This window comes from Artemia franciscana, chromosome 8 (genome assembly GCF_032884065.1).
Source record: "Artemia franciscana chromosome 8, ASM3288406v1, whole genome shotgun sequence".
NCBI classification, from domain to species: Eukaryota; Metazoa; Arthropoda; class Branchiopoda; order Anostraca; family Artemiidae; genus Artemia; species Artemia franciscana.
The window spans coordinates 33514640-33528534 of NC_088870.1; the positions used below are offsets into that span (position 1 = coordinate 33514640).

General features: G+C 36.6%; 1 protein-coding gene across 4 annotated transcripts in view; it reads left to right on the forward strand.

Annotated features, from left to right (window-relative positions):
- LOC136030324 (transcription factor dcp-66-like) overlaps positions 1-13895 on the forward strand; it is an 84516-nt gene that overhangs the window by 37818 nt on the left and 32803 nt on the right. For all 4 annotated transcript variants that reach the window (XM_065709227.1, XM_065709224.1, XM_065709225.1 and 1 more), the window contains one exon: positions 9830-9909. In XM_065709227.1, the coding sequence (XP_065565299.1) occupies positions 9866-9909 (44 nt within the window). In that variant the 5' untranslated portion in view covers positions 9830-9865. The remainder of the gene's footprint in view (positions 1-9829; positions 9910-13895) is intronic.

The following is a 13895-nucleotide window of genomic DNA, read 5'->3' on the forward strand; positions in this document are numbered from 1 at the left end:
CTTAAAAAATTGGGACAAACTTCAGCGTAAGGAGCAAGGTATTGAGGAAGAGGCCAACCCCTTTATATAACCTACGGAATCGTTTATGTTCCTTTATTTTCAATGTTACTCTTTACTTTCAGTTGGAAAAACTTGTTGTTTTTTTTAATTTAATTTCTGATCGTTTTGAAGTAATGCCGGTACTTCAGGCTCCCGTCTTTATGAAAAATTCCCTCCGCTTGCGGGAAACTCCTCCGGGAAAGTTCATCCCATGGAAGATAGCCCCCTCCCGTAAAATTCCTCCTTGACAATCCTATCTCCGCTGAAAAAGTATACTTAAACAGTGGGTAAATTGTGTAACTTACAGTCCTTTCAGTGATGTGGGGGTCATTAAATCTCCAAAGGCATAGCTATTGAACCTTTCAACTATGCTGAAAAAAATGTTTGTCTCAAAATTTTGATCGGACGACTTTAGGGAAAAATTGGCATGGGAAGGGGCTAGCTGCCCTCCTATCTTTTTGGTCACTGAAAAAGGGCAATAGAACTGTATATAGAAGCTTGATCTTCAGCAGGGTTCTCTAATATGTTGAATCTGATGGTGTGATTTTCAATAAGATCAATTGATGTTTTGGGGTGTTTGTCCTCTTTTTTAAAAATTGAAAGAATTTTCTCTGGCTCGTAACTTTTGACGGGGAAAATTAAACTTGGTGAAGTTTATATAATTTTGACTCAATATCTGAATTTGATTTATCTATTACAGACTTAGCGTAAGGAGCAGGGTATTGAGGAAGGGGACAACCCTTTCATATAGCCTACGGAATCATTTCTGTTCATTTTGAGTTTTAATGTTACTCCTTACTTTCAGTTGAAAAAACTTATATTTTGAATTTAATTTCTGATCTTTTTAAAATAATGCTGGTACATCAAGTTCCTCCCTTCAAGAAAAATTCCCTCCTTTCGCGGAGAACTCCTCCAGGGAAAGTTCCTTCCATGGAAAATATCCCTCTCCCCTCATAAATTTTACCCCTGACAGTTCGATCATCGCTGAAAAATTTACTTAAACAATTGGTAAATTTTGTAACTTACAGCCCTTTCCCCTAGGGATGCGGGGGTCATATTATCCCTAAAGGCATAATTATTAAACTTTTCAACTATGCTAAACAAAATGGCTGTCTCAAAATTTTGATCGGACGACTTTGGAGAAAAATTGGGCGTGTAAGGAGGCTAGTAGCCCTCCAATCTTTTTGGTCACTGAAAAAAGGATAATAGAACTGTATATAGAAGCTTGAAACATCTTCAAGTAGGGTTCTCTAATATACTGAATCTGATGGTGTGATTTTCATTAAGATCACTTGATGTTTTGGGGGTGTCTATCCCCTTTTTCAAAAATTGAGAGAATTTTCTCTGGCTCGTAACTTTTGATGGGCAACATTAAACTTAATAAAGCTTATATAATTTTGACTCAGCATCAAAATTTTATTCCTTTGAGATATATATAACAGACTTTATTCAAGACTGTTGAGTCTTGGTGAGTATTTTAGTTTTTTGTTTTTTTTTAGGATTACTTGTATCATTCCTAAAAGTGACTCTCTTTAAATTACCCTCCCCCATCTGTGCAAATATATAGCCGAGATTATATTTTTCCCATGCATTTTGCCGTTCGTCACTCTTTTGCTTCGACTTAATGATTGTAACTTAAAGCACGAGTAAACAGTGGTATAGGTATAATGGATAAGATCCCTTTTCCTTACATGGAATGGAGCAATGGCTCAAGTGACCCTTAAATGCTGCCCCTGACAACATCACCACCCTCTCGTTTCCCTAAATATTATTCTCAATCACCTTGAAATATAATTTAATATTTATTTTTTATTTTTTTTTAAGCTTATCAGTGATATTCAAGACAAAAGATGCTGGAACCAAACATAATATAAACAAAACCTAGACACTGGATATTATTACTTAATTTTTCTATTCAATTTAATATTTATTTTTTATTTTCCAATTTGTTCACTTACATTTGAAATCACCAAAACTGCAATGTATTTCGAAGATATGGAACTTAGCACCAACAAAAGTCCATCATCACTATTTACAAAATTTCTTCTTATAGTTAAAAGCCCTCCGTTGCTAAAAAAAACAAACATGACACGAGTCCAATATACGTATAAAATTTTAAATCTCTATTTAGCTTGAGCCATATTTTATATAAATGTAAAAAAAAGGGAAGGCATTGAACTACAGTCTCATAGTCTTTCATAACAAAAAATTGTCTCCGGGAGGAATCTTCAACCTGTCAAAGGATGGAGTCCCCCCCCCTTTACTAAAGACCTAAAATATTGAAGACCGAAGATCCCAGAAAACGTAACGTATCAGAAAAAATGGTGCGGGGAGCGTGACATTTCTTCTTCTACTTAATTCATTCCTTTTTTATCCTATTATTTTTTGAAAACCGAATTCCCCCGTATCTGAATCTGGTTACAATTGAACCCTTTTGTTTATTTTTTATTATTATTATGACCAACTTATAAAATGCTTGGTACAAACTTAAGATCGCAATTACCGTGCAGTTCCGGACTGCCAGAAAAGTGCTTGAGTATCAGCTTCCTCAAACATACGGTTTGGATTGAAGCCAAAACTATATTGTTATGGGTTTATTTTGTCAAAATTGCATGCATTTCAATGTTTGCTTTGTAGTAACCAATTAGCATTTTGTTTTTCATGGGGAAGTCCCTCGTTGCTGACATTAAGTTTTTTCTGTTTATTTTTTTCTTTTTTCTTGGGGGGGGGGGGGGGGTTAGAGGCTCTTCTGGGCACAACCCTGATCTCGTATCATTAAACAAATAATATATGGGAGAAACATTATCTTTACCAAGTTAGTGGTATTGCGCTGACTAGGATCTTCTAAATGCCGGATCGAACATCCGTGAGAATTTGTTTGAGGAGGGAGAATGCTTTCGTAAACAAATATGACATTAGAAAAATTCAGAAATTGTTTGATAATCACAAAGGTCTCAAGGTTTTGACTGGGATAGTAGCATAGAGACCCAAATGTAGGGGTCGTTTTAAGTTAGATTCAATGTTATAGCAGTCAACCATGCTGTATCGATTGGTGACGCGTATGAAATTATCTCCTTTAATTACTCTTGTTCGAAGGTCTCTAATTACGTTCATTTTTTGTCTAACCCGTAACTTGAAACAGTAATTGCTAAAAAAGAAGATGATTTGTTTTGGTTTTGGACAAGCGAATGCTATAATCTTAATTAAATATAAATCTAATGCAATGAATCATTTATATTCTGTTTCTCAAAAAATAACTCTAGGTATTATATCTGAACGCCACTTTAAAATTTTTAATAAATTCTTACTTAGGCATTTATTCCTGAATTCGTTTATTTTTCAGGCATTTATGCCATTATTTGGAACTTATTTTTTTCGTGAGCGACATCTCAGAATATGGAAGGCGAGTTGAAAAAAAAAATATAACCAGACATGTTGAGATTGTCGCTTATTGGCAGGGATGTATATTCTCTATCACCTTATGCCCATTTCATTACCTACGAGACATACAGTCATTACCTGCGTGTCCTTTGTAATCTTATGTTTTTCTAAACTAATTTAGATAGTATTTTTGTCAGAATTTATTAAGCTATGTTTATATTCTAGCTTTAGCAACTGGGAATTTATTCTTATAACAAAATATAAGACATTTAAAAAGAAAGTATTGCCTGTCATAATAATGTCTGTTTTAGCTTAGTTATTCAAGTCTCATTTGAGACGGAATTTGCGGGCGAGTTAAAATCTCTTTCGGGTTTAATACAAAATGGCCGAGTAATAAACCACGCAAAACGATGGATAGGAGATTTAAATTATCTAAATTGCCGGAGGGTAGGACTCTCCTAAGGGTCATTATTACACGTATGGATCAGACGGGTATTGTGTGTCATGTATTTTTAACAAAATTGTTTTTCAGCTGCTTATTCTTTTTGTTTATTTTCATTTGCTATATTGCAGATTTCGCATTTTCTGTTACACTATATAGAAATGTCATTCTTACTTGAAAGTAGTTAATTTACAGAAAAAGAATAGTAGGCTAATTGGAAAAGACAATTAGTCCAACCGATAATAGTGCATTTCTTTTAATGCCGAAGTTGTATTATTTGTACCGGATATGGTGCATATATAACCAACGGCAGGGCTTGAGACTGGAATTTATATACATATAGAATGGAAGTGGTGTTACTCCTTTATTTCTATCTTGCAAAACATCTATCAGGGAGGGGGTATAGGGTATAGCATTTGGGTATAGGGTATATATAGGGGGTATGACATTTGGATCTGCTTCTACAAGTGAGAAATATTTGTTAGAATAGGTTCTTTCCGGTACTTAATGATTAAATAGACCTTAAAAAAACATTTCATTATCGAAGCCTGGAAATGTCAATGGACCTTGACTTACCTTCTTTTGAGAGATTGAGGCTGGCTTAGAAAAAGGAGGGTATTTAGATGCTATATAATAGACACTCGGGAAGTGAAGTTCGATTAATGCTGATGAAATGAAACAAAATATGATGAATATATAATAGTTTAGAAACAAATTTGGGCTGTATATTTGCACATCAGGGGGGGGGGGTAAAGCAGAACATATATTAAATACGTAAACTAACCATTGCTGTATTAAATATATGCTATGCTTTACCCCCACACCCGCTAATGTGCAAATATATAGCCCAAATTTATTTGCAAAAACCAAGGCAAACCAAAATACAAACTAAATACTTGAATAAAATATAGCTACAATTTATTTGCAACCAGACCAAAGCTAATTCTGTGGTATAAAGAAGTTGCTTGACCAGCTTCCTGTGTCATGCTCGCATCATTTCCAATCGAAATTTTATAGTGTCTATTACATAACCGATAAGTACCAAAAGGAGATATTATCTTCTCATCAATCGATGCACCTACCCTCATTTCGACTAAAATAGTTCGTCATTTTGTTACGGCGTACAATTTCGAGAACAGGACATCAAATGTAATAAATCCGTGTCCCAGTACCTTAAAATGCACATAGAGCTCTTATTTAAGGAGTAGCATTCTGTTTATATTCTTAAAATGAAAAAAAAAATGATTTTTTTTAGATTCCAAGAATGATAAACTCAAATTCATTTTGGTCTGATAAGGGGTTGTAATAACTACAAATTAAGTTAGTCATGTATAGCGTAAACATAAAAATGCTGCATAAAAACGCAAGCTCTGCAAGAGCGTATGTTTGCTCTCAAAAGCCGCCAGTCAGACAGTAATGAGGAATATTAGTTATTTTGATCAGAATGATTTATCCATTTGGATTTTTTCAATTAGGTCCAGATCCCCCTCCCCTACTGTTATAGACTTGGTAACGCCCTTGCAGATAACGCCCGGCATTTACGTAAGAAGTGGTGTCACGGGGCAAAGTTAGAAGAAATATAAACAAACAAAACAAAACAGGGATCATATAAATGATATAGAGCGACCCCTCCCCCTTCAACGCTGTGTACGTGCTTGGTACTGGATGCCTGAGAATACTACTACTACTACTACTAATAACTCACTGCAGCATCAAGCCGCCTGAGACCAACACAGCTACGCACGTTCCTCCTCCAACCTATTTATTGGTAGCCTAAATGAAAATGAAGCAGCCTTATAATCGATATAAGCATTATTTGTGAAAAAAAATACACAATTTAAGATTGATTGTTTGATGTTAATTTGCTTGTTTTAATCTAATTAAAACCATTGTCATGAGTATTTTACCGAAAATAAAGCCAGTAAAAGTTTAATAGTGGAAATTTCAGGGTGTTAATGAGTTTCTACATTGGTTTGGGTTCTAAGGGATTTTGATGTGGTGTTACTCGTTCTTGACTCGGTACAAATCTTACATTTTGTTTTTTCTTTGAAAAGAAATGGAATTCATTATTGTCATTACTTTCTTTTCCTTCCTCAATTTTTTATGGTAATGCTGTTTAGAAAGGAGGGGGGAATTTGACTGACTACGGAAGAAATTGACATATAAAAGGCTCGACGTTCTGTAAAATTTAATAGAAATACATGTATAACATTTACGAAAACAAATTTTCAAATATCTGCCCCCTCCCTGCCTCACGGAGGAGAATGTGCCTGCTCCCCTCCTTACCTCGTGGGGAGGAATGTGTAGGTTCCCCGTCCCATATAAAAGACTCTTCAGGCATCCATATCTTAATTCGGCTCTTTCTGAAGAGATCCTGTCTTGAGGAATTCGTCTCGGAGAACCTCTTTCTTATTTTAATTTTACTTTTCCACTAGCCTCGTTAACTATTCTTTCCTCCCTCCCTCTATTTTTCGATCTGTCTTCCTCAGTTAATCTATCTCTTTCAGCACGAGAATTCTCATAAAAAGGGGGTCCCTGGAACCCTAGAGCTTTTTATATGTCCGCTGGAAACAAATGAGTTATGATAATTGCGACCACAATCAGTAGGTTAAGTTACACATATACCAGGGAAAGCCGATCCTGGTTTTTTTTCTGTCGTATTTGCTTCTACATTGACTAGGTCGAAGGTCAACAGAGGCAACCTCTGATTACCTCTGATAACCTCATACACGTCTCAAAAAGGGTGCTAAAAATTAGTAAGAAGAAAGTGTTTCGGTAGTTTTGTTGCAGTTATAATAACTCGTTCATGTATAGTTCAATGATTAATTTAACTTGATTAATTCAGTTTAATTAAAATAGTTCAACCTGATTAATTCAATGTTGTCTATTTTATTCACTACGTGGTTGTAATAAAAGCAACCCTTAGGCAAGTATTGATCCCTGCACGGTTCTAAAGCTGGTTTAGGGAAGATCTGGGATTTTAGAAGCTTGGAAATTACGTAAACACCCACGTCTAGAAATATTCATATATATCCTTTATCAAGACTAGCCATATTCCGATAAGAAAACATCTCGTAGAGCTGCAAGACATTAATTAGCGTTATGAATGTTTATTATTTATTTGGCAGGATATATTAATTGTGTTGGAAAGAAAGATGAACCAAAATATTTACACGGACCACAGTTGTTAGTGAGACGTATTTGGGCCATCTTCATTTTACATCGTTAAAAAAGACATTCGTTGCGTGGAAACTGATCCAATCCTAAAATCTACTTAAACTTTTGTTTGATTCTAAAAGCCAACATTTTATTGTGCGTTTTCTGTAAATTTACTGTTAAATTTTGTTGAAGTATATCAAATTCAGTTGAAATGACGTTGACTCCCATAAAGGCTTTTGCATTTACCAAGATAGACATATTCTCCGGGATTCATTATTGTTTGTCAAAAGCACTGAGGCAATTTCTTTGTCTCTAAATTCCATATTTCGAGCTATGGAGAATAGGTGATATGAGGGGAGGGTGGGATGGAGTTACTTAAATCGATTGATTTTCTTGAGTTGGGGCCTCCTGTTTCCAGTGGAAAGCTATCTCATTTTAATTTGTTGATGTTTCCTCCCATCTTGGAAATCGAAAGTCTTCCCAGTTGATACAAAACTCTTTTGTCTAAATCTCCGTGCAGAATCAATAAGCAGAGAAAAAAGAAAGTTTCCTCGTTTGCTGTCTTGGAATTGGCAAAGTGATCCTCGTTTTGTTTATGCTGGCCTATATGTTATGGAAAAAGTAATTAATATGGACAAAGTAATAAAGTAATTAATGTGGATTTAAGGTGCTTTTACAGGTACTATCTATAAACTGGCATGAGTAATTGGATCTCATTTATGGTTCTCCATGTTTAAAAAAAATACTATTCAATTATGAATTTGCGAGTTATAAAATAAAGAAAATAGTGAAATTCATAGGTTGTTTTAAAGTCTTGAGGGTAGTAGTTTGAATTTGGTGCTAAAACCATTAACCAGAAACACTCTCCTCGTGTAGCCTGGATTCGCTTTCTAATTCTGGCTGATTCTACCCAGGTCACGAATGCCAAGCTCGCTTCACTTGCCTGCTCGTGAATATTCGCCTTTCACTGTCAGGTGACGATTAGATATCTTGTTGGCATTCAGATGTTCAAAGCGTCTTTGGAGACGGTATGACTGAGATCTGGGTTGTTGCAGCCAATCCTAAAGCGTAGATTTGTTAAAGAAAAACTTATTTGAGTTTTTAAAGAAGTTGGAAAAACTTAAAGACTTAGCTGTGCAATAATTCTGTATTTAGTTTAAATAAAAATCTTGAATCTAGTAGTACACTATATTAGCTTCATTATATGTAGATTCACAAGACTAAGAAATGGTTCCTGCGACAAAGGCCACACCAAAAGCATAGCACCTATAGTTTTTGGACTATTGGTGGCCCACGGGTGTTTTAGTTCGTCATAGGGCTTGCTGATATCTTTTTTCTCCTTCGTGGAAGGGCCTTTTGTTTTTCCTCCCCCCCGCCTGTGCCAGATTCAGACCGGCCTCTCATCCCTCAAAAGAGAGGAAAGAGTCAACCACCACTAGCTTGCCACCAGAATTGACCCCCCCCCCCAGCTAGGACTCTGGCAGCCACTTCTCCTTTGACCCATCCAATCGTGGTAGTGTATTTTAAAAATAACCTGCTTCATGTTCAGACGCTGGGCAGGACATTCGGGGGCTGGAGGTGACTGAGAATTAACGGTATTGGGCCCCTGCTTGTGCCTAATACTTTTATAGGGTCATCACGGGAAGGCTGTCACTGCTGGTAAAGTGTATAATCTAGAGGCATCACGGGAAGGGTGTCACCGCTATTCCCTGGTACAGTGTATGATCTCAGTCTCCTTTATCGTACGATCAGTCTCATGCGATCACCAATCGCTTGTTCAATAGTATATGCAAGAAAGTATACATTCCCTCAGATTTTTACTCAGGCCATAAGTTGTAAGAATAAATTTTATGTAAAGGCCTTTTTAGGCATTAAGTTACCAGAATGTGCATTAAATTACAGATATTGAGAGGGACCGGGTTGACCCTTGAATACCAACCCGTAAGTGTGTATGTAATCCATATGTATAAATAAATAAAGCTGACGACAAAAAAACTGGCATTCTGATATATTTTGATCAGACAAGTTATATCAACCTTAATCCAGTTTCTTAAATTACTTTATTTTATTCAGCTATGCATTTATTTCTATAATTGTTGTCTATTAGTTGGATTTGCATTTTATTCAAATCAATCGATAAGTTTAGTCTTATCTAAGGGCTCAAACAAATGTCAAGTCTAGCTAATTAGGTTTCAGCGTACTACAAAGTAATGACAAAAAACAAAATTGTTTTTATTATTGTGCGTAATTTCTGCTCTGGGTCGAAATAACAGTTTGTTAGCTATACAAAATAGCTCTAGAAAAAGAGACTTATTAATCTTGAATTTATGTTTCGAATGAAAAAAAAAAAAAATTAAAAATAACAAACTAACCGCGCTAAATATTTAAGCTGAAAAAACTCGATTTTGATTATGTCGAAAATAAACCTTTAAACCACCTATATTTTTCATTAAACATTGAAAAATTGTATATTATTAAAATTACTAAAGCTTTTTTAAACTTCAGAGGAACTTTCCTTCCTGTTTCATGTTTTATACAGGATTCTTTTTTTTAATCTCATTCTTTTACTGGTACCGCGCAAGAAAGAAAAAAATAAAATTAGAAGAAGGTATGAACTCAATGTCAAGTCGTAACTGCTTAGCGATAGGAATACAATTCCTGTTCGCTGAGTTGACTAATATTGAAAAACTTGTAGGTGCCAGCTCTTGGCAGATGGACTGTGTTGATAATCCGAAAAGGGGGATTTTAAGCAGATGTATTGGTCAGTAGTTTCTTTTTAGTATAATCATCGTATCTCTTTTTTCTCAGGTTTTTGCAACAGGGTGGCCTCCAGTGAGTCAAAAGATGGATTGTAGAAATGATTCTCCTGTCGTCGACTTGTCTGTCAAGTAAGTGACTAGGACCGCTCTTCAGTTAGCTCTATTTTTTTCTCTAGTCTTAGCTCTTGTATGCTCTCGAGTCTCTGGTTCCACGAGATTTGATGTTTTGTTCTCTGTTCCGCTATTTTGTCTCCAAGATCAAAATAGGAAACTTAACAAGTGGTATAAAATTTTGCGCATCCTTTACGGTAATACAATAGTTTAAGAAATTTAAGAAAAAGCAGAAAAATTTATCACAGCTAGGGCCGTATCCAGGGGGTACGGCGTTTGTTCCCTCTCCCCTCCCGAAATTTTTGTCCGATCTGCTAAAGTTACCAAAATGCTTCTAGACAATTTTTGGTGCGTTTTTAAATTTTTATGCCCCCCCCCCGGAAAAAAATCCTGGGTAAACCCTTGATGATATATCATTTGTTTAATATGGGTTGATGCAATGATCAATCAATCGTTTATTAAATGTCTTTTTTCCGTCAAGTCAAGTAAATCGCCTGAAATTACCAAAGTAGATGCATCGAAAGCAGATTAGTTATACTTTAAAAATTAAATCTTACTGAATTATTGCGTAATTGAGGCGAAAACTTAGTAAATTTTAGTCTTCGAATCAGTCGAGCAAAAACTGAAGGTCTGAAATTTATGCTAATACCCCTTCCCTCTCTTTCCCAAAATCCGAGATCCACTTCCTCCCATCCCCACCAAAGGGTTTGAAATGGGTGTACCTATCTCTAAGTTATTTACGAAATTTGCAAAAGCTTGGTGGCCCTAAAACAGGAAACGACGTAGGCTATTATTGCTACGAATTGCCATTTTTAAATCAACGAGATTAAGTTTGTTTTAACTTTTTCTGTTGCTCAGTCTTTTATAGGGCTAACAGTCGTTTGACTATTAGCTTCAAAAGGCTCAAAAAGCTTATCTGGAAAACACCAGAGAAATCACCGCTGAATTGTAAATTCCAACTTAAATGTTTGTAAATCTTTCTTGCCGAAAACCCCTAAACAGGGGCGGCTTTTTACCTTTCTCGTATCGCGACATTTTTATCGCGTGTAACGACCGCAGCTGTCTTATTGTTTGTCATCTCTCCTCTGTAAGGGGGAGAATGCTTTCTAATTACGATTCAAAATGGTTGGTCTAGCATGTGTGTCTCAGACTATTAAAAGCGGAAGCAAGAAAGATGGGGTTGCAACCAGCTAGTACGTAACATTGTATACCCTCAGAAGAGTGCCCAGAGCAAGTTACTTCCATGAAACGTTGCATCCGGCCATCTATACAGGGAGGAGGCAGTGGCATGCCTTGTCTAACCAGGTCAGTAGACCTCAAAAAAGTTCCAGCGTATGGGCCTAGTCGCAGTAATCCGAAAACAGGCACGAACCGAATTCAAAGTTGGTATTTTCAATTCTAAAGAACACAGGAATTTACTTCTGGAGTCCACGAATCTGGTTGGCTGGTCAAACTCATCACCACAGAGACAAACAGGGTTATTTTATTTGTCACTTTCCTAAAGGGTGTGAACCGTAAAGAACCGTAAGAGGATTCGATTGTAATTTTTTCTTTTTATAGTATACTTTTACCAGGCTGAAACTTGTGCGCAAAATTGGAATGAATCAACCACAAAGTGACCTAGAATAGGTTGAAAAGCCATAGTCAGAGCCGTCCGTTCAAGGGGGGGGATTGGTTCAGCTACCCCGGGAGCAACAGCCGTGATGCCGCGGCTGGGAGATTGTTCACTTAATCAGAATTTTCACCTTGATTTGGTTTTTTTGCTTATATTTGAGTCGAGTGTGGGGCTCCCTGATTATTTTTTCCTTGGGCGCCACCATCCCTACTAACGGCTTTGGTCATAGTTTCCTAGTAAATTACGATATGTCTCCAGTGTAATTATTTATTTCTCGAGGAATCGTCGTGTTGAACCGATTGTCACGGAAAATCAGGGAAAGGCTCATTCGATTGCGTATTCTATTGCAATGTACTGCGCTTTTACGGACAATTACTACCAATACTATTGGACAAATGGGACAAATACTACCCATTACCGACACTAAGACGAAATGTTGCACATGTTTGTTATGTATATGGTACGGTGAAAGACTGAAATCTGGTAAATGTCGACATTTGCCAGTGAATGACCGAAATCCCATTTTCCCTGCTTTGACTCAGTCAACCTTGTCAGTCTTATGCAAAGTTTGACTGTGAAAATTAAAGTTAGGTTAGGATATGTTACATTAGGTTATAAATCTCAGAAATGGGTTTAAAAAAACTAGACCTACTGTGCCCGAGCAACCTAAAGTGTTGGGGCAACTTTTGTCCAGCTTCGCCGAATAAAGTGTTGCGAGAGCAATACTTTGGTTTTGTTTCTTTGCTATCGGTTAAACGCTGAAGTTGTCAGCCTATCGAGGCTTTTAAAACGTTATGTTCAAAGAAGAACGCGATCGGTAATCACATGATCAAAGGCTATTCCTCAGCGTTGAAAAAACAACAATAACAAAAGAATATCGAAAGGAGGGACTAAATTGACTTTGCAGCCAGTTGAACTTTATCCTTTTCAATCGTAGACATCGTGACGGATCAAGACTTGGAACAATATCTTATATAATCTAGTTGGTATTATAAAGCTATCCGTAACTTTTCAGGATCAAAATACCATAGATGACACTCTATTAATTATTACGAAACTGCCTCGTTGTTTTACGTTATCGTTTGTACCCGTTGCGTAAACACTTAATTCTAGGTTACAGTGAGTATGGGTAGGCTACACCAACTAGCAAAAGTTACAAACCCCTCTTCACTAAAGATGATTGTAGTCTAACTGACGATTATTACTTACAAGTCCCCTACATGTCTTACCACTGGAACCAACTCGGTCTTATCATCAAATACGCTGGAAACAAATAATAGGTACACCAAATAGCAAAATTTGCAAACCCCTCACCGCCGAAGATGATTATGAGCTAACAGCTGACCTTTCCTTACAAGTCTCCTACATGTCTCACAATTGGTATCGGCTTATTTTTGGTTTCAGTGCGTACCCTGCTACTAAAGTTGTCAACCCCTTGAAACTTTCGAACTAGTATATCTCATGAAGGAATTTTTGTATCAAAAAATGGATGAAATATAATTTGATCAGCTCATCAAGAGCTATGGATTGCCGTCGAAAAGAAACTTTATGTGTCTTAGTTCAAAAGTTGATTTTTTTGCCGTAGGCCAGCTTTCTAACGTCACCACTTAGAAAGGAGCAAAGGATAAGCTCCAATTTGTTTAGCAATGACAGAACTTTTGAAGTTTTAGAGGTACGTCTGATAACATTTCTCTACCTCAATCCCAAGTCCGAAAAAACAAATGATAAACCCAGCGAAAATCACGGCAGCACTTTCGGATCCGTGGGAAAATGCCGCTTTTTTTGCTTCTGTAAATTTTTCTATTTATCACTCAAAGAAGATATATTGGCTGTAGGGCCGGGTAACTGCCGCATATATTTAACACTTATAGATTTTAGTCCATCTTCAATTTGAAAGTGGTGCCTGCCTGCTTGCCTGCTAGAACGGAGCTTTCCACTCGAAAGCAGAAACATGGTTTGATGAAACGAAAGCTTGACTGCACAACTTCAGATACTCCTCTCTTACATAGACTACATAACTCCACTTCACTTCACATACCATAGGCTCTGGCTCGTAAACAAGCAAAAACCATCCTTTTTGGCCCCAGGCAAGAGTTCTGCGGAGCTTTCCAAAATATAATGCCATATTCATCAATCCGGCCTGAGGTCCACACTTTCTGTAAAAACCGCACAGGTTAGACCCTTACCAGTTTCCAGGAATAAGCCGACATCGGCGGTATAGAAAAAAAAAAAAAAAACGGGACAAAAGCTAAAACCTTTTGTTTTGTTCCAAGCTCTCAAATACTTTTCGGAAATCGAACTTCATGCATATTTAACTAAAGTAAGTAATAATTTTCGTTGCAGCAGCATTATTTTACAGCTCCATAGTTTGAAGGAAAATTTAAAGTGT